The sequence below is a fragment of the Sorex fumeus genome, unplaced genomic scaffold, assembly GCF_029834395.1.
Source record: "Sorex fumeus unplaced genomic scaffold, SorFum_2.1 ptg000002l, whole genome shotgun sequence".
In the NCBI taxonomy this organism is placed as follows: Eukaryota; Metazoa; Chordata; class Mammalia; order Eulipotyphla; family Soricidae; genus Sorex; species Sorex fumeus.
The window spans coordinates 32,593,336-32,618,670 of record NW_026606059.1 but is presented as its reverse complement, the minus strand read 5'-3'; the positions used below and the strand labels follow the sequence as shown (position 1 = coordinate 32,618,670).

The window sequence follows — 25,335 nt, the reverse complement described above, 5'->3', positions numbered from 1 at the left end:
TTCTGCACAGTGTGCAGTCCTTAATGATTAAGTTAGTTAATTTTATTTGTTAAATTAAAATTATTAATTGTATCTGTTAGAAAACTTGTATAGTTTTGTAAATTTAATTTCTATACTTGTATATTTTAATAAATATAGAATTAATTTATAATAAATAAATTAATCAGTTAATTAATTAATTTGGATAAGGTATGCATTCCAGAGACTTGATAATATCCCTTTATTTTATTCTCAGAGTCAGCTGGAAAAGACACACTTATTCTAGTGATGTGAAGTGATGTGAATAATCATTTGATCCATAGGTACATCTGGAATAATATTGTCAGAATAAAACTATCCAGATTTTGGTCAATTATAAAGTCAGAGTGAAGCAACCCTTTGCAGAAGGGAAAATTGAAACTGAATGAAAGTAGATATTAGCTTTGTTCTTTACCTAAAAAGCCTCTGTGTGATTTAAAATATTGGCAACCAAATGAGGCAAGCAAGTATCTCTGCTGGGATGGGGTGGGACTGACAGTACAGTGGGGAGGATGCTTGCCTTGCATGTGGCCAACCCGTGTTCAATCCCCAGCATCCTATATGGTCTCCCAAGTACCACCAGAAATAATTCCTGAGTGCAGAGCCAGGAATAGGCCCTGAGCATCACCCCTGAGCATCACTGTGTATGAAACATGCTGACTCCAAAGCAGGCAACACTGACTTCTCAGCTGCTCTTCCGGCCACGCTCTTCCAGCTGTCATAGAATTCTGGGGCCCAAGGTAACACAGGTCCACCTGGCTCTCAGTCTTCAGAGGATGTAGTTATCTGGATCAACCTATAAGACCCCTAAGGCCAAGGACCTCAGTATTGACTATCAGAAGTCTCATTAATTACAACAGAAGTATTCCTGTATTCCTGTATTCACTCATATGAAGTGAGTTGGTTATAGCATGTGGTGAAAAAGAGCCTGAATTATAGACCCATGAAAGAATGGACCGGGACCAGCAGCAGAAGGGCTGAACTGCAGCCTGTGTGCCTGAAAGCATAGAGCCATAGAGCTTTTCTACCTTCCCTCCAGCCTCCTTAGAGAGCAGGGTTCGAATCTAGCCTGCATTCCTGGACCTCCCACAAGGGTTTATCAATGAGGCTTCACCAATGAAGGGTTGATCTTGATCCTTGGGAGGATTTTCCTACCTTGACCAGTTCTCTTTTTAGTATTGTCTGCCTTTTACTTTCTTTTTTTCTTTTTTTTTTTGAAGGTGGAAGTGAGCAGTGAGTGGGAACCTCAATTGGGTTAATGAAAGAAAATTTAGTTTTCTGTATTTCAAATCTTACTGGGTGCTTTTAGACCTAGAGCTGCAGGTCCCAACAAGTGTGTCTTCATGAATGCTAGAGGAATGCAGTGGAGATATGAATGGTCTGTGTAGAGCCACAGTTGTTTGCTCACTGACAAGTGGGGGGCAAGAGCTTATCTTCAGCTCTATTTTGATCCCAGAGTCATGCTCCTTACATGGTAAGAATGGTGGTCACAATTGCCTTCTCTTTTTTTCTTTCATGACCCTGGCACATTTCCAACATGGACTGCAGGGGTAGGGTATCTAAGTTATACTTTGTGCTCTAGATGACCACTCTGAAACTTGACAGGCATTTTATAGCCTGGGACACGGAAATAACTCAGCATTTATCTAAATTGCAGAGTCAGAAGGGATTTTAGCAATCAGAATATCCCATTATTTAATTTGGGGGGGGGCGGACTGAGGTCCACTGAGCATCCAGTGGTGCTCAGGACTTACTCCTGGCTCTGCTCCATCCCATCCTTTATTATATAGAACTGTCCACTGTCCTCTCATTGTTCATCAATTTGCTTGAGCAGGCACCAGTAACGTCTCCATTATGATACTTCTTGTTACTGTTTTTGGCATATCGAATACCCCACAGGTAGCTTGCCAGTCTTTGCCATGCTGGCGCGATATTCTCCGTAGCTTTCCAGGCTCTCCGAGAGGGGCGGAGGAATTGAACCCGGGTCCCCGGGATGGCCGCATGCAAGGCCTAATTACCCTACCCGCTGTGCTATTCCTCCGTCCCTTTATTATATAAACTGTCCTGAAATTAATGGCTTCCCTAAAATTTCAGTCTGTCTTTGCTTATTTTTTTTTGAGCATCGAATGAAGAAGAATATTGGCTATCCATTTAAATGCTTAATCTTTTGGAACAGAGAAAAACATAAAGTTTTAAGTGAGGACTAAATATCCATTGATATTAGTTTATATTTTATTCATTTAGTCAAATTATATAAGCCATATTTTCATTTAAGTATTCTGTACTGTGTTCTATACATATTATGTTCAGAAATAGCAATGAACTGAAGAGAAAAATGTTCTGCTCTTGGAAAACATACATCTTTGTAGAGAACTTAGGTAATAAAGTAAATGAATAAAAGATTGCATTAGAGAGTAATCAGTGGAAGAGAAAAAGGCAAGCCATCAAAAATCTAATCATTCAGAATAGTGATATAACAGTATTTTACTCTTTTAGTATAAGATTGAGGGCTAGAGCTGTAGCGCAGTGGTAGGGCATTTGCCTTGCATGCAGCCGACCCAGCCAAACTTGGTTCAATTCCTCCGCCCCACTCGGAGAGCCTGGCAAGCTACTCAGAGTATTTCGTCCGCACGGCAAAGCCTGGCGAGCTCCCCATGACGTATTCGATATGCCAAACACAGTAACAACAAGTCTCGAAATTGAGACGTTACTGGGCCTGCTCGAGCAAATTGATGAACAACAGATGACAGTGCTATAGTGCTACAGTATAAGATTGCCTTTGTTGGTATGGAGAGATAATACAGCAGGTAGGGCGCTTTCCTTGCATACAGCTGACCTGAATTCAATCCCTGGCATTCCAGTTGGTGTCCTGAGCACCACAAGGAGCAGGAGTAATTTCTGACTTCAGAGCTAGGAGTAACCCCCAAGCATCGCCAGTTGTAACCCCCCCCCCATCCCTAAAAAATCGGGAGGGGGGAATGGACATATTTTTAAAAATAAATATTTGAAATCCTGTATACTGGGGTTCTTGATGGTGGAAAATGTGCATTGGTGAAGGGACGGGTATTTGATCATTGTATGACCGACAGAGACTTGAACTAAAAGGCTTTGTGACTGTTCTTACAGTGATTCAATAAATAAATAAAAAAAAATTGAAATCCCCCAAGTATATAGTTTTATCTATTTACTGATTTTTCCATATAATGGGGGTGGGAAGAGGGTGAGAAGGGAGAGCATATGACCTGGAATTATGCTTGATGGAGTTTTACTAAAATAAGTGAAAAATCCTATTAAAAGGAGGTAGAAATCTTTCATGTGAGGAAGTTTGGTGAAGAGAAAAACATGGTGACTACCATGCTTTTGCATGTAACAGTAATTCTTAAGTGCTATTTGTAGACTTGTTAATAATGCAGAAGCTCCCATTTATCAAATTACCTGTCATTTGTTCTTGTAAGGTTCCCATTCATAACCATGATAAACGGTGTAGTTTAGAGTCACTAGCAGTAGTGAGGGGGCCTTTGAGAGCATCTTTTCTTTTCCTGTCCCCTGTGGAACATGTTCTTCACTGACTTTCATCATATTGTAAAGGTCTTGCAGTCAAGAAAGAGTGGAAGATGCCCAAGAGTCTCTCATGTGTTGATTATATTTCAGAGAGCATGGGAAAAATATAATTTTAATTTGTAGAATATTCCTTATTTGAATCTGAAATGAAGTTAACCTGAATATCTTAAATTAATTTGTAAGTCTATAAATACTACTTTCAAAATTTTATTTATTTATTTATTTATTTAATTTTTATTAGTGAAACACCATGAGGTACAGTTGTATATTTACAAATTTTTGTGCTTGGGTTTCAATTATACAATGATCAAATAGCCATCCCTCCACCAGTGCTCATTTTCCAACACCATGGATCCCAGTATCCCTCCCACACCCATTCCCCCATCCCACCCTGCCTCTATGTCAGGGCATTCCCTTTTGTTCTCTCTCTCCTTTTGGGTGCTGTGGTTTGCAAAAGAGGCATTGAGTGGCAATCATGTTCTGTCCATAGTCTACTTTCAACATGCATCTCCCATCCTGGGAGGATCCTCCAGACACCCTTTATTTGGTGCTCTCTTCTCTATCTGAGCTTCCTTTCCCCCTAGAATGTGTGGCTGGTTTCCAAGTCATGGAGCAAAATTCCTGGTACTAATCTCAGCCACTCCTGGGTGTTAGTCTCCCATTTTGTTGCTTTATGTTCCCCAGATGAATGCAATCTTTCTGTCTCTATCTCGCTCTTTCTGACTCATTTCGCTTAGCATGATACTTTCCATGTTGTACCACTTGTATGTAAATTTCATGACTTCATCTTTTCTAACTGCTACATAGTACGCCATTGTGTAGATATACCAAAGTTTCTTTAACCAGTCATCTGTTCTTAGGCACTCAGGTTTTTCCAGATTCTGGCTATTGTAAAGAGTGCTGCAATGAATGAACAAGTGCAGATGTCACTTCGACTATACTTTTTTGCCTCTCTGGGATATATTCCCAGGAGTGGTATTGCTGGGCCAAATGGGAGCTCAATTTCTAATTTTTTGAGAATCGTCCATACTGTTTTCCAAAAGGGCTGAACCAGTCGGCATTCCCACCAACAGTGAAGGAGTGTCCCTTTCTCACCACATCCATGCCAGCATTGGTTGCTTTTGTTCTTTTGGATGTGGGCCAGTCTCTGAGGTGTGAGATGGTATCTCATTGTGGTTTTGATCTGCATTTCCCTGATGATTAATGATGTAGAGCATTTTCTCATGTGCTTTTTTGCCATTCGGATTTCTTCTTTGAGAAAGTTTCTGTTCATTTCATTGCCCCATTTTTTGATGGGGTTGGATGTTTTCTTCTTGTGGAGTTCAACCAGTACTTTGTATATCCTTGATATCAACCCCTTGTCAGATATGTATTCGGTGAATATCCTTTCCCATTCTGTAGACTGTCTTTGTATTTTGGTCACTGTTTCTTTGGAGGTGCAGAAGCTTCTTAGTTTAAGATAGTCCCATTTATCTATCTCTGTTTTCACTTCTCAGCCAGTGGCGTGACATCTTTGAAGATACCATTAGCTTCAATGTCATGGAGGGTTTTGCCAACTTTGTCTTCAGTGTACCTTATGGTTTCCGGTCTGATGTTGAGGTCTTTAATCCATTTTGATCTTACTTTTGTACTGGGTGTTAAGGACAGATATGAGCCCACTTTTTTGCATGTAGCTGTCCAGTTTTGCCAGCACAATTTGTTAAAGAGGCTTTCCTTACTCCACTTCACATTTCTTGCACCTTTATCAAAGATTAGATGATCATATGATTGAGGGGAGATGTCAGTGTATTCAACCCTGTTCCATTGGTCTGCAGCTCTGCCTTTGTTCCAGTACCATGCTGTTTTAATTATTACTGATTTGTAGTAGAGTTTGAAGTTAGGGAGGTTGATTCCTCCCATTTTCTTTTTCCCAAGAATTGCTTTAGCTATTCGTGGGGGCTTATTGTTCCATATGAATGTCAGGAGTGTTTGCTCCATTTCTTTGAAGAATGTCATGGGTAGCCTTATAGGGATTGCATTGAATTTGTACAATGCTTTGGGAAGTGTTGCCATTTTGACAATGTTAACTCTCCTGACCCATGGAGCAGGGGATATCTTTCCATTTTCTCATGTCCTCTTTTATTTCCTGAAGTAGCGTTACTTTCAAAATTTTAAGGGTAAACCTAGCATTTTCCCTGCCTCAGAAACAAATTTGTCTTACTTTTATTATATTTTGCATACAATTCTATTCAAAGGACATTAATCCTTAAATAAAAAGAGAAAAAGTAAAAGGTTTTCTTTGTTGTTAAAAATTAAAAAATGGCATATTATGTTTACTAGTATTCTAAACAGTAGAAAATTATGACAGACTTTCATAAAACCTTATAAAGCCTGGCACATTGTTAGCATTTAGTGAATTTTCTTGAAAGAATGAACTAATTTTATTGAAGAAATGAACTAATGAATGTAATTCCAAAACAATATGAGATCACATGATTTAAAAGTTTACTAGCATACTAAGTTTGTTCAAAGAAACATATGCAGTTCACATAAATTTTTAAAAATCACTTTGTGGTATGGGCTGGAGTGATAGCACAGCTGTAGGGCCTTTGTCTTGCGCACAGTCAGCCTGGCTGAGCCGGGTTCGATTCCTTCACCCCTCTCAAAGATCCCAGCAAGCTACTGAGAGTATCTCGCCCACACGGCAAAGCCTGGCAAGCTACCCATGATGTATTCAATATGCCAAACATAGTAACAACAAGTCTCAAAATGGAGATGTTACTGGTCCCGCTCGAGCAAATCGATGAACAATGAGAAGACAGTGACAGTGACTTTGTAGTGTATTTGATATGCTAAAGACAGTAACAAGGCTCACAATGGAGACGTTACTGGTGCCTGCTCAAGCAAATCAATGAACAATGGGAGGAGAGTGCTACAGTGCAGTGCTGCTTTAAAGTATGTCACAACTGATTATGTCTGGAGTAATGATCTAAAAATTCAAAGATTTGGCTTAAAGTCAGGGACTAAGAATAATTGACAATGGTTTGAGAAACTTGACTTACATCTGGGTTTTGGATTCTACATGTGGAAATGAGGAATGTGGTTTGAAGCATAAGCTACTTCTGATCCCCCATGTTGTTTCACAATTTCACTATTAAATAATTCAAATAGGAAATTTATATATATTTAATTAAAAAGATGCAAGGCTTATAGTGTGTCAAGCAATATTACAAATACAATAATAATAAAATGCAATAATAATAAATGCAAAAAATATATTATGCATGGGCTAGCATTTTCTCAGTGTAAAATATAAGCAAAAGGTTGTTGTTATTAAAATACTAGCAATTTTATCATTAAAGTTCAATATGGTACAAGGGCTGAAGCAGTTGGCATTCCCACCAGCAGTGAAGGAGGGTCCCTTTCTGGTCACATCCTTGCACTATGGCATTATTTCATGCCAGAGTCATTGCAAACAACTTATCTTCAAATAAATTAAATGATGTAATGTGTATTAAATCCTCCCAACACCCTTTATTTGGTGCTCCCTTCTCTATCTGAGCTCCCTAAGATTTCAGTTTTCAGTTCTCCCTTCTCTCTTATTTATTATTTATTTATTTATTTATTTTGGGGTTTGCTTTACTTTGGAGCCATACCAGTGTTGCTCAGGGTTTAGTCCTGGCTCTGCACTCCGGAACCACTCAGGGATCATATGGAATGTTGGGGATCTCACTCAGGTCAACTGCATGTAAGCGCCTTATCCACTGTACTATTTTTTTATCCCCAGACTTCAGTTCTTGCTCCCTAAAATACTCCAAATCTTAAGTTAAAAGTCTGAAAATAGATAGATATTTGGCAAGCCCATCATTTTTTTTTGGTATCTGGAGATGCTATGTGGACCCTCATTACTTTCACAACTGCAGAGACACCCTGGATTTTCTTGTCCTTTTCATACCTCTTCTTCCTCTCCTTTCCTTTATGGTGGGGCTCTGGTAGTTATCCTTTAAGAAACTTTTCTACAGTTAATTTCCCAAACCATTCCCCGAAAACATCCTCCACTCTATACAAGTATTCACATCTGTTGTACATAGGCCAGGTATAATTCTACTATATTTTCTGATATTATTCATTCATTGTCTTTTTTTAAATCGGTAAACTGTGAGTCTGGAAAAATGGAACTATGCTTGTTTATTATTTATTTATTTTGGGTTTGGGGTTACACCCAACTGTGTTCAGGGGCTCTTTCTGGCTCAGTGTTTGGGGATTTCTGCTTATAACCAGTGATCAGGGGTCCATGTAGTGATGATAGTGATGAGAAACGAGTCTAGTCCATTATCTTTCTGGTTCCTAAAATTTTAAGAGAGGGGTGGGTGAAGATATATATATATATATATATATATATATATATATATAGAGAGAGAGAGAGAGAGAGAGAGAGAGATGGTTTTTTGAGCCATACTCAGAGGTGCTCTGAGGTTGCTCACAGTGTTCTAGGGCCCATATGTTGGTGGGGATTAAACTTGGGTGTCTTGCATAAAAGAACAGTCAAATTTCCTCTGGTGCCTTAAAAAAGAAACTGTGTTAAATTCATTATTGGGTTCCTAGAGTCTTACAAATGACATACCAATAGTTTGTTAACTATGGATAGGTCAATGATAAAAGTTATTATTATTAAACATTTATTTATAATTCACTATTTACATTTATTATTAAAATGATTTGAACCATTTCCTGTTTGTATTTTAATTTGGTTAGAAAATAAGATGATAATTGTGTTGTATTCTAGAGGAGACAGTAAAGTAGCAAATGAATTTCTCGCAGAAATATGGAGTATCTTCATAATCAACAATTTGGTTTCGGTGATTCTACCTCCAACTCTTATTTTGAGAATAGCAGAGAAATTAAAGAGCAATGAACCATAATTGTTAAGAAATAGATTCTACAAATATTTACTGAACTTTTATTGTTCAGAATGCTATGTGTCCTATATGGACCCAAATTCTATTTTCAAGAATATAGTTGATTCAAGAAACTTGTATAAGAGAAGGAAGCAGTATATACAGCAAAGAGAAGAAAGTTTACTAAAATGAAAAAACATGTAGTGATGGTCATACAAAACTCAAAGATAAATTGGCTGGATATCCAAGAAGCCCCTTCTAGGCAGGAGAGCTGCACTGGATCATGTTGGTTGGTTCAAAATCAGCTTCCAGCGTAAAGTTCTGCATGCAGGTATAGCCAGTCTGAGGGAACTGGCATATCATATACCAAGTCTACTAAACCTGAAAGCGCAAAAGGCCATGATCAGACCAAATGGAAAGTCAGTTGTGGTTTAAGAATGAACTCAGTAATAAAAGGAGACATGTGGTACCAGAAAGACTACACAAGCCTGAATCCCCATCCCGCTTTTCTCTTTAGGAATCAAAGACCTGATTCAGTACTTCCCTTAGCTAGAATTTAATAAATAATGTATGCAAGTACATACACCACAGAAGGTAACAGTTATGGGATTTGGGGTGATTAAAATGATGACACTCAGCTATAGAAATTAAAGAAATTCTTATAGAAATGCCATTTTCAACAATGGTATCTTTAAGATAGTGTAGGGTTTGTAAGAGGAAGAATATTCTAGATGGAAGAGCATGAGCAAGGAAACCAAGTGCTAATTTTTGCTGTACTCATGCAAGATACATGATGAAGAAAAGTAGGATAATGTAAGCAAAAAGTTGGAACCAGGTCATGAAGACCAGTTCTGGAGGTTAAGTGTTATTCACTGGCGAATAGAAGTCATGAAAGAGAAAAAGGACTGCATTTGGGGTAAGCAAATTTTACTACGGCATGTGTGTGTATGATTCAATGGGAAACCCCAGATGAAGCAGTTTTTGGTAGGAGGATGAAACTAAGACACTTAACAGTATAAGAGGAGCAGAGACTGAAAGGTGCAAACCAAGAACCACCAGAGATTTTTTTTCCTTACAATACATACATTATCCAAAGCAAAATGGAAGTCTATAATCTAAACGTTGACCTAAAATCTAACCCCAAATTTTCCTAATTTATATAAAATTATAACTTTATAAATGATTGAAACATAATTGATTAACATAGTCAATTTACTTTATTTTTGAATTACCAAATGTCAAGCTTGATAAATACAGGATTTTTCAGAGCACAACGAAGTGTGTGTCTATTTCTAAAGAACATATCAAAGAAAAGAAAAAAATATATTCTACATAATTAAATATTATTTCCCAAAATGTCCTGGTTATTTCTCCAAATAGATAATTTTTCAAAAATTTCCTAACATTAGCTAACCCAACTAACAGGAATATTGCAGAAAACAGAAGCAGGATCTCTGTGAAAAGTTTGATTACCTGTATGGCATCCTGGAGGAGAGAAAGAATGAAATGGCCCAAGTCATTACTCGAACCCAAGAGGAAAAACTGGACCATGTTCGTTCCCTGATCAAAAAGTATTCTGATCATTTGGAGAATGTGTCAAAATTGGTTGAGTCTGGAATCCAGTTCATGGATGAACCAGAAATGGCAGTGTTTTTACAGGTAAGTCTGCCTCAGTTTGATACCAAGGAAATTAACCAAAATGGTTTGTGATAGGAAAGAAGTTGCCATTACACTTGTCAGGGGTGGAGGTCATATCCCAATATGGCACTCAGGGGTTATTCCTGGCAATCTCAGGAGACAATGCAGTGTCAGGAACTGAACATAGAAATTACATGCATAACATGTACACTAGCTCTTTGGGTTATCTCTATATATTATAACAAATAGAATTATTTTATAATATATATAAATTATATTTCAATTTAATCTATTTTAACAACTTAAATACAAACACATTTGGATCATAATTTTATGACTGTTTAATAATTTTCAAATAATATATGCTTCAAGCATTAAGATATTCATATCTCTGAAAAATGAGACTGGTATAAGACAGATTTTAGTTATGGCATTTAAAAAAGGAAGCTATAAGATCTTCAGAGTCAGCAAAGAAAAGAATTAAGTCTCAACACTATCTTTGTAAAAGAATTTAAATAGGCCTGTTTTTTGTTTGCTTCCACAGAATGCTAAAACTCTGTTACAAAAGTAAGTAATATTCATTTTATAAAAAAAATGCATACTTTTCATTTCTATCAAGGCTGTCAGACTTTAAACGGTGACGAAAAGTCGCAACTTGTCTTTGTTGCAGAATTTCTGAAGCATCGAAGGCATTTCAGATGGAGAAAATAGAACATGGTTATGAGAACATGAACCACTTCACAGTCAACCTCAATAGAGAAGAAAAAATAATACGTGAAATTGATTTTTACAGAGGTTTGTTATATTTGTGACCATTTGACCAAAATTGCAGGTGTGTGAAGGTTGCTGAAGTCATTCAGCAGGAGGAAGATGGGGTTCATAATCAGCTCCAGAATTAATGTTGACAATTTTACAAGCATCGTAATCCAAAGTGAAGTTCTATTTCATTGCAGAATCATAAGTTTGTTGACAGGATTTATTTAGCTTTGTATGATGCAGTGAATATTACAGTGCTATTGTTGGGCATTGGCTCTCGGTAGTCAAATATTTCACAACTGATGGAGATGGTGACATCTCAACTTTAACCTTGTGCAAGGTACTAGCACACTGATATAAACTGTCATCTGGTGGAAGTTTAAAGATAAGATAAAAATAAAATAGAGAAGACATCTGGATAGATATTATAGCACATCCAATTAATCAAACTTTAGAGAGCAAGAATAATAGCAAGTTACAGAATAAGAAGTCACAACCTGGAAATAGAACTAGGTCTCTGCAATCATATCTACTCTAATATTTATAACACCATACCATTTAACCTAGCAATCCCACTCCTAAAAATTTATTCTAATAATCATTGCAAATACTACACTTGGAATTCACAATAACTTTGGTATTCTCAGACCACTAAGATTGTCATAATGCTATGTCAGTATCCATGGATATAACTTTAGAAGCAAATCTTCAGGATGGATTTTTAAAGTTACTTAATATTGTTCTTCTTTAATTGCTCATAAGATCAAGAGTTAGCATTGTGTCAAAAGTAAGAATTCAGGGGCTGGAGAAATAAGAGCAGATAAGGTATTTGCCTTGTAAGTGGCTGATCTGGGTTTCATTCCTAACCCTGAATATGAGCACTCCCAGAAATTATCTCTGAGCACAGAGGCAGGAGTAAGCCTTGAGCACAGCTGATATGACCCCAAAACAAAATAAAAATTAGAATTTACTGAATAGAATGGATAAGAAATTAAAACAAAAGTGGGAATTTGTATGTTTCTGAGATAGTAAAGAGTTAAATTTTCTTTAAATATAACAGAACTAAGTGGGTGACAACCTCAGACTTTTAAGAACTTGAAAATGTGACAGTGCAGAATAAAAATGGAGCTGTATATTGGGGATCAGGTGGATGACTCATGGTGGTGATAAGGAATGTATTTTGAACTGGGAAGGAATCCAGGATGATGTTGATGGGTGAGCCCACCTCCCCACTTATACTGTCCACATTTAGTGGAAGCATAAGGTCCAGAATGGCATATTTGGACCAGTGTTTGTTGAAGAGGGTTTTCCCATCTTTCACCTTAAGCTGAGTTATATATACTGGCCACTCATTGCTTTCATGATTTCAGTGGTAATTATAAAAATAAAAAATGTATTACCTTACCAGAAGAGGAAGAAGAAGAAGAAGAAGGAGAAGAAGATGAAGGAGAAGGAGAAGAAGGAGGAGGAGGAGGAGACGGAGAGGAAGGAGGAGAAGGAGGAGGAGAAGGAGATGGAGATGGAGAACAACAAGAAACAGAAGAAGTAGCAGAAAGAGAAGAGATACAAAATGTCATAACAGAGTCCTGGGGAGAAGAGGAAAGTCCAGAGGAAGTTTTGGAGACCCCTTCGATGGCCTTAGAGCTCCAGGATGGTCCAGGGAATGTTCCAGTTTCCTCCCCAGAGGCACTTCTTGTCCTGCCACCTGCTGCAGATGCCCTGGTGACACAGGTAATCATCTCCAAGTTCCTTCCTAAACTGATGCAGATGTGTCTCTTTGTTAAAAAGCGTAAACAATTCACTCTTTCTTAAGAAAAAGGGATCTATATGCCAGACCTGTCCATATGGACCACAAGAGATTTCAGAAAGTCCCGGAGTCAGGAGGAAAATTCTCTAAGTGATCCAATAGGTTCATAGTTGTTATAACTGATTGGCTATAATTTAATACTTTTTTTTTCACCAATAGCACCCTTCAGTCTGAGATTATCTTTGGAAGCCGTGTGTGTGTGTGTGTGTGTGTGTGTGTGTGTGTGTGTGTAACAAGTTCTTCATAGAAAGCCAACATCAGGAGGACTATCTGCCATAAACATGGATGAATAGAAAGTATAATGAGAAATTAAAATGTTTGTTATTTTAAATCAGAATTTTTGGTATATCATACATGAAGTAAATAGAGAAATCATGTTGGTCTATGTCCCTCTCACTAAACCTAAAACACAGTAAATATTTTATTAAGTCGGAAAATGAAGCCTAGTTTCCTGTGTATCTGCTTTTCTCTGTATCTGTGTAAGTTTGTCAAGATTATATGTTGATAGAATTTTAAAAGAAATCTCTAGGAAATTAGTTCATGACAGATGCTTACTCAATTGTTTGACCTTGTTTCTAAGATGTTACTGTCCAGTTTTCAAGCCTTTGTGCTAACTTCATAACATCCACAGTTGATAGCTCCCAAACCGCTGAGTTTGTGGACCATGCAGACTCATCAAAGGAAGTCCTGGTTTTGCACCTTTCAGAGTGGGATGAAATGATCCATAGAAACAAAAGCTCAAGGGGAACTCAAAATTAGAGTTTATATTCTTGTCTCCATAGGAAACTAGGCTAACATACTATTTATAGTTCCTTAGAATCTCAAAATTCTGGATATATCAGTTACACTGAAATTGAAAGAGGTGTGATTATCAAATGAGAGTTAAATTTAATCAACAAAATCGATTTTGACTTTCAGAAGAGGTTTTTGAGGAGCCACATATAATGTCAAAACTTAATATTGGTCAAAAGAGTGAGTGACCTTTGTCCTGTACCTGATATTTTATCAGGAGATTTCATTTAGGCTCCTGTTCCCTGCCTGCCCAGGCTACCATACAAGTCCAGAAAGGAAACGGGGGCACATGCAGATGACATGACAGAAGGGGCCCATCCGTCAGGACTCCTTCCTTTAGCACCTGCAGAGAGTGGAAGGAACTAAAACACGCACAATCAAACACCGCACTCAGAGACCTCTTAGTTCTCAAAGGCAAAGGAAACTAAAATCAATTGCTTTTTTTTCTTCTTTTTTCTTTTTTACTTTTGAATGTATTTGTCCTGATTAAGGGGGAGGTTGTGCCCACTGGCTCTCAGCAGACCACAGAGTCTGAAACTCCAGTTCCGGCAGCAACGGACCCTGCGGATCCCTTGTTTTACCCTAGTTGGTATAAAGGCCAAACTCGGAAAGCCACCACCATCCCACCCTCCACCCCTGGGAGCGAAGGTCTGGGGCACATAGGGCCTCCAGGTTCTGAGGATGCGAATGTGCAGAAGGCAGAAGTGGCAGAAGCTGCAGCCAATGAGAGGGCAGCAGTGAGTGGTAAGGAAACTAGTTCACCTGCAGCTACTTCTCAGGTTAGTGTTCTTGCTTTTGTGTCTGAATGCTTCCCTGTGCTGCCTAGCGCCCTTCTGGAATCACAGCAAGAAAGACTCTCAAAGGGGAAGAGAGGAACTCTGTCTTGGGGAAATGCAGGCTCCCAAGGTTGACTTGTTTGTCTTATGTAAAAGGAAAAACATGAAACAAATTTGACTTCATTTTGCCCCTGCGGGTTGATCTCACACGTAGTTTTCCAGGGCAATGAATCGCAAGCGAGGCTGGCGCTTTGGCCTGAAGTTGAAAGGCTGATGCTTTGGCATGCACTGGAGACCACTTTGTCTACAGCGACTGGCTGGTGTTTTGGTTCTCCTCTGTCATGGACTCTTGCCCTTGTGCTGCTTTTTTCTGTCTCTACCTTGGGCTTCTAAAGACTAATGACTTGCTTTTATGTCCTTTCCAGCAACCCCTAAAAAGCACATTTTAATTGGGTTTTAAATATGCTCTGGAAAATAACCTCTCATTCATGTGTTCTGGGAGTCTGCTGACGATGGCTAGACAATAGTATAGAATTGGCTTGGTGAACTAGTGCTTCCTAAGCTGTGGTCCTAGTAGCAGAAAAGTACAGGTTACTCTCTTTTTTTTTCTTTTTATAATAAAAGTTTGAAGTCTGTGTCTCCTTCCTAACACTGGGTGCTAGACATTTGCATGACTTGAAGATTCTATAGGAAGAATCTTCTGCAGTTTCTTCACAAGGAAGAGTGTACATGGTTACTCCACCCCATGAGCATTCTTAGATGATATGCGGGTCTGACTGTCACCCCATCAAGGAACTCTCAAAAAGTACTCTCATTCTATGCTCCTGAGCCATCAGGTGAGATGAACAATAACCTTTTTTCCCCCCAAAATTCAGAAAATTACTTATTATCATCACCATATCTGGTAAAATGAACTTCAATTTCATAAGAGAATGAAATTGTTTTTAGAAAATTATAAAGAAGTTACTTTTGTGCTATATATTTATTTTTACAAATTAAAATGAATGAAAACATTTTGAGGTGAAAATTTAGGTTAAAACAATTTAGAAATGTGATTTTTCTAACAGTTTGAAAGTTTTTGAATGTTTCAGGGAAGTAGAGTCTAAAGAGACTAGTACAATTCCTCACTGAGAAGCATGGAATAGGGTTCCAAACTAAATGAAAAGTCCATATAAATGATATCAAAAGATTATTTGTGATGATATCAATGAAGCTTTCTTCTTGTTTTCTCACAGGAGTTAGCAATCTGCCTAGCACTTTTGGCTTTTCTTATACTTCACTACATCTGGCGTCAGATTCAATGCTTGATTTTTACTTTAATGGGTAGGAAATATTTTTTTTCCCATTGACTAACATCCAACTCACGTAGTTTTTTTCTCCCATAATGTTCCTCTTCTGCAGGCTGAGAAATGAGTTTTTCCCCAACCTTGAGACTCAACCATCTAAAATGAAGCAAATTCTTTGATAATACTGTATTCCGCTTCCTAAAATTCAATTACCTGAAGATACTTTCCTGCATGTGAAAGGATCCCTGACTCAGAACAGTGATTCCGTGAATTGTTAAAGATAATTTGGTCATCCTGTAAAAAAAAGGACAATCATTAGGGTAGACCATTTCTAAAAGTAGTCCAAAATGTTATGAGAATATGCTGTCCCTAACACAAAGAGAGGAACAGTAATAGACGGGTCAGTAATAAGTAAGAGTTTCATAGATGAGGTCAGAGTATTTCCTTTGCTCACACCAAAGATACGTAGGAAGAAGCCAGAACTCTGTTAGGAATACTGCCACAGACATTCCTTGTGCTGGTGTGTCAAATGGGCTACATGATTCTTCAGTTCTCCTTGAGTGCTCAGATTCTATAGTGTCTCCACTAGAAAAGGAGTCCCTAAAAGAAGGGTGTCCCCGGTGCAGAAACAGGAAGAGGATTGCAGTTGTGCTAAGTCTGAATGAAGAGAGTCGGACCCTCATCTACATGTCTTAAAGAGTAAGAACCGAAGAAGAGTTAGAAAGCCAACATACAGCTCCTGTACTTTTCCGTCACATTTCACATAATTAACCCTTTTCTTATTTCTTTTTTTAAAAGCTTTTCTTGATTCTTAGGAGGTTTACTTAAGGACTGTTATATTACTTCTACAATTGCCTTTTGAATGTTATCTCTAATTAGTAGCATTTTTAAGATTCAAACTCCATATACTTTGAGGGTAAATGACTTTATGAACCTGGGGCCCAGTTGCTTGGCCTGTAGCTTGGAAGCAATTCAGGGTGCAGGTGCAGAAAGGTCCCAGCTCTTGTTATCTATTATGTTCTTTAACTTTTCTCTGGGTTGACTGACTTCTGAAAGCTTTATTACAGAGTTCCCCTGTCTCCTTAGCTCCCTGTTCAGCAGTGTTGGTGGGAATTACATGAATCCTTATCATGTCTGTAACAATGTGGATAGGACTTGTCCCACAGGTCAATGGTCAGCCAAGAATCTGTGTGCCCCAAAATTTTTGAGTGTGTTTACAGTCTCTCAAGTGCTTAAATCCATCTTCAGTTGTAGTTTGTGGTGAATAACAGAGGAAGAAGTACTGGCCAGCAGAACAAAAGAGGGAGAAAGAACATTCCTTGCTAAATAATTGAAGTTGGTATATAATCAGAGAATTTAGGTTTGGGGCTATGTTAGTACTTTGTTGCTATTTTGAGGCTTTAAGATAAATCATGCTTGTTTGTGATTTACTGACCCCATGTCATGTACCCTATATTCAACTGCATCTTTCAGTGGGATAAGGTAGACTAGGTGAGGGTGGGGTCGGGTAGTTAAATTGACATTCAGTCTTACACAGACTCTTGCTAGTGTAGTTCTCAGTGGTTATGAAAGAGCCATTAACCTAGAGAAGGAAACCATACACTACACGGTTTCTGATCCCTGAAAAAGAACGTGGACAGATATTTAGAAATCTTGTTGTATTATCAGATTTCTGGCTTCAATATATTCAATTGAATATAATCAATTATTTGAGGTAACAGTTACAATAGTTTATGTTTATGCATTTGGTACACAGATTTAGTGCATCTTCAGCACCATCCAAGAGACAAAGATTCTTTATCATTATGTTTATGTCACTTTGACTAGTCTGCACTTCTTTCCCCATGCTTCATTCATTATCTCCTTCCTACACCCCCACTTAGTGACCTTAATTAAATAACAAGGGTTTGTTTTCTATGACTATTTTACAGACACAATTCTTCATAATAGCCTAAGAACCCAACTCATTAGATTAGTATTTGTCCAGTGTTAGGTTACCTTGTTGAATTTCACACTTCATTTTTAATGTTTCTTGAATAAGTAGGATGTAACACAAAAGTTCTCCTTGACTCTTAATCTGTTTCATTGTTCTTTATTTTATAATATCATATCAAGAAATGTTGTTGCCTAGAAACTCAGAAGCATTTCAAGCTCAAAACTGAACTAAAACTCACTTCAGCCCCATCAATGGTACCATAAATTTTTAAAAGGCAAATGTTTTGATTCCAGGTGCTTTCCTCAAAAACCACTCCCAAGAGTGAAACCTGTCTGTGATTTCAGAAGCTATTAATTTCTACTTTATTTATGTCTCACCTTTTTACCTATTTATTCTAAATTTTTTAAGAAATTGATTATGGCAAAATTTAAGTGTCAGTTCTCTCCAGTGGTAAATGAAGGGCCTTTTTTTAAAGTTAGGTCATAGAAGCATCACTGCTTCCTCAATGTCATTCTTAAGAAGAAAATAATTTCTCAATAATTTTTAAACTTGGCCCTCCATCAAATTTCATTCCTGTAGTACAGCCTATTTAAAACCTTTAATATAGAAACACCTGTTTCCCATTCATTCTTCAGGAGTTATTTTGAAAATTGTCACGCTCCATTTCTTCCAGAAACCTTAGTAAAAAAGGTGATAAACCACACTGTGCAAAGCCCCTCTTTATGAACTGGTTGTTCACTGCAATATCACCCTCTAAATTTTGGTATTCTAGGCCCTACCTGCTATATGTTTAGTTAATACAGAATTTGGTGAAAATAGCATTTAATCAAACTAAAAAAATAATTCTTGAGGGGTTGTAAATAGCATAGTAGGTGGGGTGCTGGTCTTTCACACAATCAACCCATGTTCGATCCCTGGCACCCATATGGTCCCTCAAGCACTTCCAGGTGTAATTCCTGAGTGCAGAGCCAAGAATAAATCCTAAGCACAACTAGATGTGACCACCCCACAAAACAAATAAAATAAATAAAATTTGTTAAAAAAATATATCATATCCTAGTCAACCTCAGAAGACAGAATAATAATTAGGTAATGGAAAAGGACCCTAAGAAACATATCAACCTTCCTTGGAAAGCTGCTTCTATGAAACCCATGACCTAGGTGGACTCAATCGAATCTGTCTCCATCTGCTGTAAGGACAGCATCTTCCTCCATCACTTGCGTTGTATATCAACACTGGAGATCAGCACAAAGTCTGTCCAGCCAACTACTATACACAAATGGGCATTTTTTGAAATATATGCTGCAATTATATTTTTCTAGAAGTAAGAATAGCAACAATAAAGTACTGTCCTGTTTTCCTTCCTCTTGTTATTTAATGTGTCTTAGTATCTTTGTATAGAAGAATTTTGCCCAGACCATTTATCAGAAACTGTTTAAGGAAGATTTTCCAGAACAATAATGCCCTGTTTGGTGGATTAACTGGACAGCTGCTGAGACTAATATTTGAGCTGCCTCAACGTCAGAGGACCCTCTTTTACCCTGTAAGACCCAGTGAGAGACATTTGCTTTGGAGATAAGAACTTTAACAATAAAATCTTTGTAAATTTTTATTCTATAAAGAATAAAATATACATATTTATATATGTATATATGAAGTGGCAATTGAAAAAGCACTTCAAGTCTAGTTATATACTGTTTCAAGATTAGACTGTTAATTTGCCACATTCCATTTTTAAATCCAGAAAAGAGACAAACAAGTTCTGTGGAAATTATTACGAGTTCAGAGTGCTGGAAAGATGAAAGTAATTGGGAAAAAAAGACTTAACTATCAGCCCCATTACTTCTTGTCTAACTCATGTTCATTGATTTATATAATATTCGACAGTGAAAAAGCCTAATACTAAGAATTTTATAAAGAATTTCAAGATATTTTCTTGGGAGTGACTTAGGTCTGATATCTGATATTCGGTAAGTGACAATAACAATAATAATTGATTCTCAGTAAAATAGATGTCACTATATTTTTCAAAATGTATTACTTGCCTTAACTAATCCCCATGTTTCAAACTGTTTTCAAAATCTCTTCCAGAATACTCATTTATCTGAATGATCATACTTCTGAATGTTTATATTCCTTTGAGATGTGATATTGGCTCAACTATGAAATTATTCAAAATTTCTCAGACCTCTAAAAGACCTCTTTTCCCAGTAGTGAAGATTCAGAATGTTCATGTTAGAGGAAGTCACAGAATATCAGTGGGTTTTGGTAGACAAGTATCATTATATATCCACCACTACAAATAAGATATAGAATATTTCTATCAATATAAAACACCCCTCAGATGTTTTTTGCAGTTGATTTTGTCCATGAACCCCAGCTAATGTTTTCCTGTCATAGTTTTGCAAGTTTTGGAAGGACCTGTAATTTAAAATAAAGTATGTAGGGGCCGGAGAGATAGCACAGCGGGTAGGGCGTTTGCCTTGCACGTGGCCAACCCGGGTTTGATCCCCGGCATTCCATATGGTCCCCCAAGCACTGCCAGGAGTAATTCCTGAATGCAAAACCAGGAGGAACCCCTGCTGGGTATGATCCAAAAAGCAAATAAAATAAAATAAAATTATGTAATCTTTTATAACCAGCTTCTTTACTTAGTATAAATTAATTTCTTTTGTTAAATGTATAAATAGCCTATTCCTTCTATTCCTGGGTTGTATTCCATGGTATGGCTATATTTCAATTTATCTGTATATCACTTGAAAGCTGCTTGTTATTAGAAGAATTGCCTATCCTAAAATACGTTGAATGACAACAAAATTCTTTCCCTTCTCTCTTTTTGTGTCTGCCTGCTAACGTGGGTATAGGGAGGGTCCTTGATTCCATATTTTACTTTTAGGGTAGTTTAGAAAAGTACAAAGCAGGGTATAGGAAGAAAACCTGTAAGAAAAAGTAATTGATGATCAGTCAGAGTTCAAATGGTTGGCCCTAGGCAAGAGTTCACAAGAGTTCAAACAAAGCAATACTGTTTCTTCTTTTTCCCTAGCCATATACAGGGTCATGCAGAGCTGAAACTGGGATCGCTGAGGTGCCTGGTGCTTTTAAATGACTGAGCTGAATTTTGTAATCTCATAATTAGTTGTCACTGGGCAGTGCCACTGTAATTTTAGCTTTGATACAAAATTTTTATTTCCCTGTGAACTAATATCTTATTTACAATTTTATATCAGACAGACAGACATGTACGTGAGCGCGCACGCACACACACACACACACACACACACACACACACACACACACACACACACACTAACCTATGCCTTCTAATAAAATAAATATTTAAAGGATGACTTTTGAGCTAAAGACCAGTTCATGCCTATCTTAGCAGAGGCCACTATCCATGGACCAGGAACCTCCAACATCAGGCTTGCCTTAACTGATAAAACGTAGGGTTCCTAGCTCAGGCATTTACAAGAAGATGCAGATCATTCCTATTTGGCCTATCATGAGCTCAAACATCAGCCTTTGGAGCAGCATACCTTGGAAATCATCAACCTCCAGTAGCAGAAGGGATATTTGGAGGTCAAGGCCAGTAAATAAAGTGTAAATAAAGTGTCACCTAAAAAAAATGACTCAGGATCATTTTAGAATCTATAAATGTTGGCCTGGTATGAACTATATAAAGGTGCTCCCAAGGGAGCGAGGTGGGGGGTTTGTGGAAGAAGAAGGAGTGTAGGTAGGTAAGAAGAAAGAAAAAAATGGAAGGAAGGAAGGAAGGAAGGAAGGAAGGAAGGAAGGAAGGAAGGAAGGAAGAAGGAAGAAGGATTTAATTTGTGACTTAAATGCTTGAAAGAGACAATAAATATTTCTTTTATTCCCTTACTAAAGTCTGAGATTTATTGACTAGGTTCTCAGAAATCATTACGTGGATTTCAGACCTTAAAATTCAGATCCCTTGAAAATTACCATTTTTCTAAAGAAATGAATAAGACCAAAACTCCAAGGACTTACTGTTGCATGGAGCTCTGAGTCTTCAGAAGGTATCACAAGCAAAGAGATAAAATTATCTTGAGGAGGCCAGTGACATAGTTCAAAGTGGTGGGGCCCTCCCCCACACCAGTGGTTATCCCTTGGTCCTAGATCTCATCACTTACCAAAGCATCACAAAGAGGGGCCCGTACTGCATCTTCACCCTTAGCTCTGCAGGGAGAGAGGCTTGCATAAAAAAATCATTTTCTTGCAAATGAACTTTGAGACCAAAGTTTCTTTAATTTCGAGAGCAAATAGAAATTCCATCTGCCACCAAACACAAAAGGTGAGAGATACTTGAGGCTGGAGAGCTGGAAAACTACTTTTCTGCAAGAAATTAATTTCTCAAGTTATTACGTTATATTTTAAAAAATAAAGCAGGCAACAAAGAAACATGATTTCCCACGAGTGTAACCATAGGTCCTACATTCTTTGAAACGATCTACTTAATTTTTCAAAACAAACGGAAATGAATGAAAATTTAACTATGTTCTCTAAATTTAATTGAGGGGCTCGGTGTCAAGTTATTTTCAAGCAGAAATCCCTACTGAGAGCTCTTGCTTATGTTTTATGAATTAGGAGATTCAGGCTTACAAATCACTGATACCCTGACTGTGTTGGAATTTTGTTTGGTAAAAATAGAAAGAAAATTCATCAGAGTCCAGGACTGGCTTGCGTATATAGAATGGTTTTGGGCTAGATAATCCTGAAAATTATATGATAATAAAACTCAGATATTTTTACATTTTAAAATTTTAGAAGAGTAAAGCTTTTCTTAAACAATTAAGTTTTTGCAATGAGTCTATCTCATTAATATGATTAATACCCTCTTGCATTCTACAATGGTGGTCTTTTCCTATGCTTTCATTTTTCTTCTGGGGATATGACATACAGCCTAATAAATATCAGTTTGAAGGCTTTGAAAAAAGTACAAAAAAGATCTGCACTAAAACTAGATTGTATTTCTTAAGATCAAAGAACATGCTTGTTAAATGTCACTGTAACAGGAAACTAAAATGGTTGTTTCCATTATAAAGAGAAAAGTGTAATGTAAATTGTGTGTGAACAGTGTAATGAATTCATTTCCCCTGGCAACCTGTGCCCGTAGTTCTACAATTCCATGAAAACAGTAATGCAGGGGAAAGCTCTCTGGGGGTTATGTATGACATAGTTAGCTGAGTTTTGTTTCCTGTATTTTTTAATTGCTTATTATTCTGATGTAACATAAGATCCTTGTTAGTATTATACATCCTGTGTATTTTTCCTGTGTTAGTGTATTTCAGTGATTTCATGAAACACCCTTTCCCCACATTTTTTATAATGACAAAGAATTAACCTATCACCATGTGAATATAATTTTAAAAACCAATACATGGGCCAGAGACAGTTGGCAAGATGCTTGCCTTGCACTCAGCAAACCTCTTCAACTTCAATCCCAAGCACCCCATATGATCCCCTGAACACCTCCAATAGTGATCTCTGACTGAAGAACCAGAAGTAAACCCTGAGCATTGCCAGCTATAGTCCCCCCCCCCCCTCTACTTTGGGGCATTATGGTTTGCAGTACAGACACTGAGAGGCCATTGTGTTTGATCCTTTATCTACTTTCAGCAAAGAAACATTGGTACATCTACACAATGAAATTCTATGTAGCTGTTAGGAAGGATGAAGCCATGAAATTTGCTTGTAAGTAGATGGACATGGAGAGTATCATGTTAAGTGAAAAGAGTCAGAAAGAGAGGGACAGACATAGAATGACTGCACTCATTTGTAGAATATAAAATAACATAATATGAGACTAAAACCCAAGGACAATAGAGACAAGGGCCAGGAAGATTGTGCCACTGTTGAAAGTCTGACTTGTGAGCTGGGGGAGAAGGCAGCTGGGATAGAGAAGGGATCACTAAGTAGGCTGAGAGCACTTTAATTCTTTAGTTTTGCCCCATGCTGATGACCAGCTTTCCATTCAATTTCAAATGGTGATGTCAGTTCCTTTTCTGGGGCTTATTAGTTCAACAATATGAGCTACCTTCTTTGGACTTCCTGTTATTATTAGCAACCCTCAATTCTTTATCCTTAGGTTATTTAGAACAAGTTTCTCAACTTTATTCAATCTGAGTTTTCTTTGAGGTTGAATAATGCTATCTACATCCCAAGGCTTTCTTGAAAATTTTTGTTTGGCCTATTTATCTAACAATAGAACTTATTCCTGTCTATAAGAAATTACTGAACTGATTAGCTGTCCTTTGTAATTAAGTTTTCCTTTCAGAACACATACACATTGAACATATAGTCATGATAAGTGTATCTGAGAAAGCTGATTTTAGAGTTTTGCTAGGTTATAAGTGACATCAATGTTTTCTCATCAGTTTCTCATCCTTGTTCTTCACTCTCTCCTACCAATTTCTAGAAATCACGTTTCAGAATAAAACAAAAACAAGATTATTCCATATATCTTCTAAGTTAAGAAAAAGTTCGTGAGCTTAATTTTTATTTTTTGTTTATTTTTTGGACCACACCTGCAGATACTCAGGAAACCATATGGGGTGACCAGGGTCCAACTTGGATTGGACACGTGCATGACAAATGACCTTCACTTCAGCCCAGTTTCTGCTTGTTTTTATATAGGTCTGAGGAAATCTTTTTTGATTTCTAATCTTCCTTTAGCAAGAAATGACAGTGAAAGCCCCAAATCACATCTAGTCACTTGTAAGAAAGCCATACATCACTGTGTATAGCTATAAATCCTCCAAAGTAAAAAAAAAAGGGTTTTTTTCATGAGTGTTTTACTTCCAGAATCTTTGTGGGCAGCAAGTGCTGCTTTCCTTACTCTAGCTTTCATGGAGAGAGTGTTATATTTTCACAGCTCTAATTCATTTCTAACATACCTGGGTTTCTCTGCCACCAAATAGAGATGTCCTCATTTATATGAAGGAAAAGTCCTCAAGGCTGACCTGCCAAACAGTTTCCAAGGCAAGGCCCTTGCTATGAGGCATAAATGATGCCTCAGTTACTTTGCAGGCATTGAGGGCTGACCCAGTATCTTGGCTATACTCTCATCCTGTCTGGAATTCATAGTGCTTGGGTTTTCCAAGGTTCTTATGTTTAGGAATTCTAAGTAGCAGGGGCAGGCCAAAGCTTGGGCTTAGTCTTTCTGAACAAACCTTTCCAAGCATGACCTCACATAGCTAAGCACACCTGTTTCCTGCATTTGGCTTTAATTCTCTGACCCAGCCTAGCAGGTGCAAGGCAGATACCAGATGGTTGCCCACTCAGCAGCCTCAAGTCTAGCCTTACTCCTCCCATTCACATTCCTCCAAGACAAATGTATTTTATAACTGGTGGGCAAGAGTTCTCTGGATTGACTAAAAGGACAAGAAAATAAGGGAGTAAGCAGAGCCTCGGTCAGGAAGAATCTGTGATAGACATTCATAGACAGAGAGAACAGGGAGGCCCAAGCACGGGAACCTAGACACAAATTCCCCCACTGCTTCTAATATTCCCTTAGATGTGTCCAGTGACTAACCATATATATCCACCACAGTCATCTTTCAGTACAGGCTAAGAATATTAAATGATAGTCAATGCTATCAGGGTTGGGCCTTGAGCCACCACCAACCATTAATGTCTTTATCGCAAAGCAATTCATAAGATCATTTAGTATTACTTAGATAAGCCTAAAACATAGAGCAGATACAGTTTAAAAAATCATTCCTGGGTGGTGTAGAGAATGACCCTTTGGGGAAGAGCTGTGGCTGGCACTCATTGATGCCCTGGGAAACTTAGATGGAGCTGGATGCTCTGGCTGCTGATCAAAATTACCTGGCAGAGCTTAATCTTTTTCTTCAGAAGAGCTGGAAA

The 25,335-nt window shown here is 37.7% G+C and overlaps 1 protein-coding gene across 3 annotated transcripts in view; it reads left to right on the top strand.

Moving 5' to 3' along the window:
- Window positions 1-25,335, top strand: part of TRIM55 (tripartite motif containing 55) — a 44,088-nt gene that overhangs the window by 13,609 nt on the left and 5,144 nt on the right. Inside the window, exons 5-10 of one of the 3 annotated variants that reach the window (XM_056110698.1) lie at window positions 9,882-10,115; window positions 10,639-10,661; window positions 10,765-10,889; window positions 12,259-12,581; window positions 13,941-14,228; window positions 15,461-15,548. In XM_056110698.1, coding sequence (XP_055966673.1) covers window positions 9,882-10,115; window positions 10,639-10,661; window positions 10,765-10,889; window positions 12,259-12,581; window positions 13,941-14,228; window positions 15,461-15,548 — 1,081 coding nt within the window. The remainder of the gene's footprint in view (window positions 1-9,881; window positions 10,116-10,638; window positions 10,662-10,764; window positions 10,890-12,258; window positions 12,582-13,940; window positions 14,229-15,460; window positions 15,549-25,335) is intronic. The other 2 variants (XM_056110681.1, XM_056110689.1) reach the window with 2 other exon arrangements.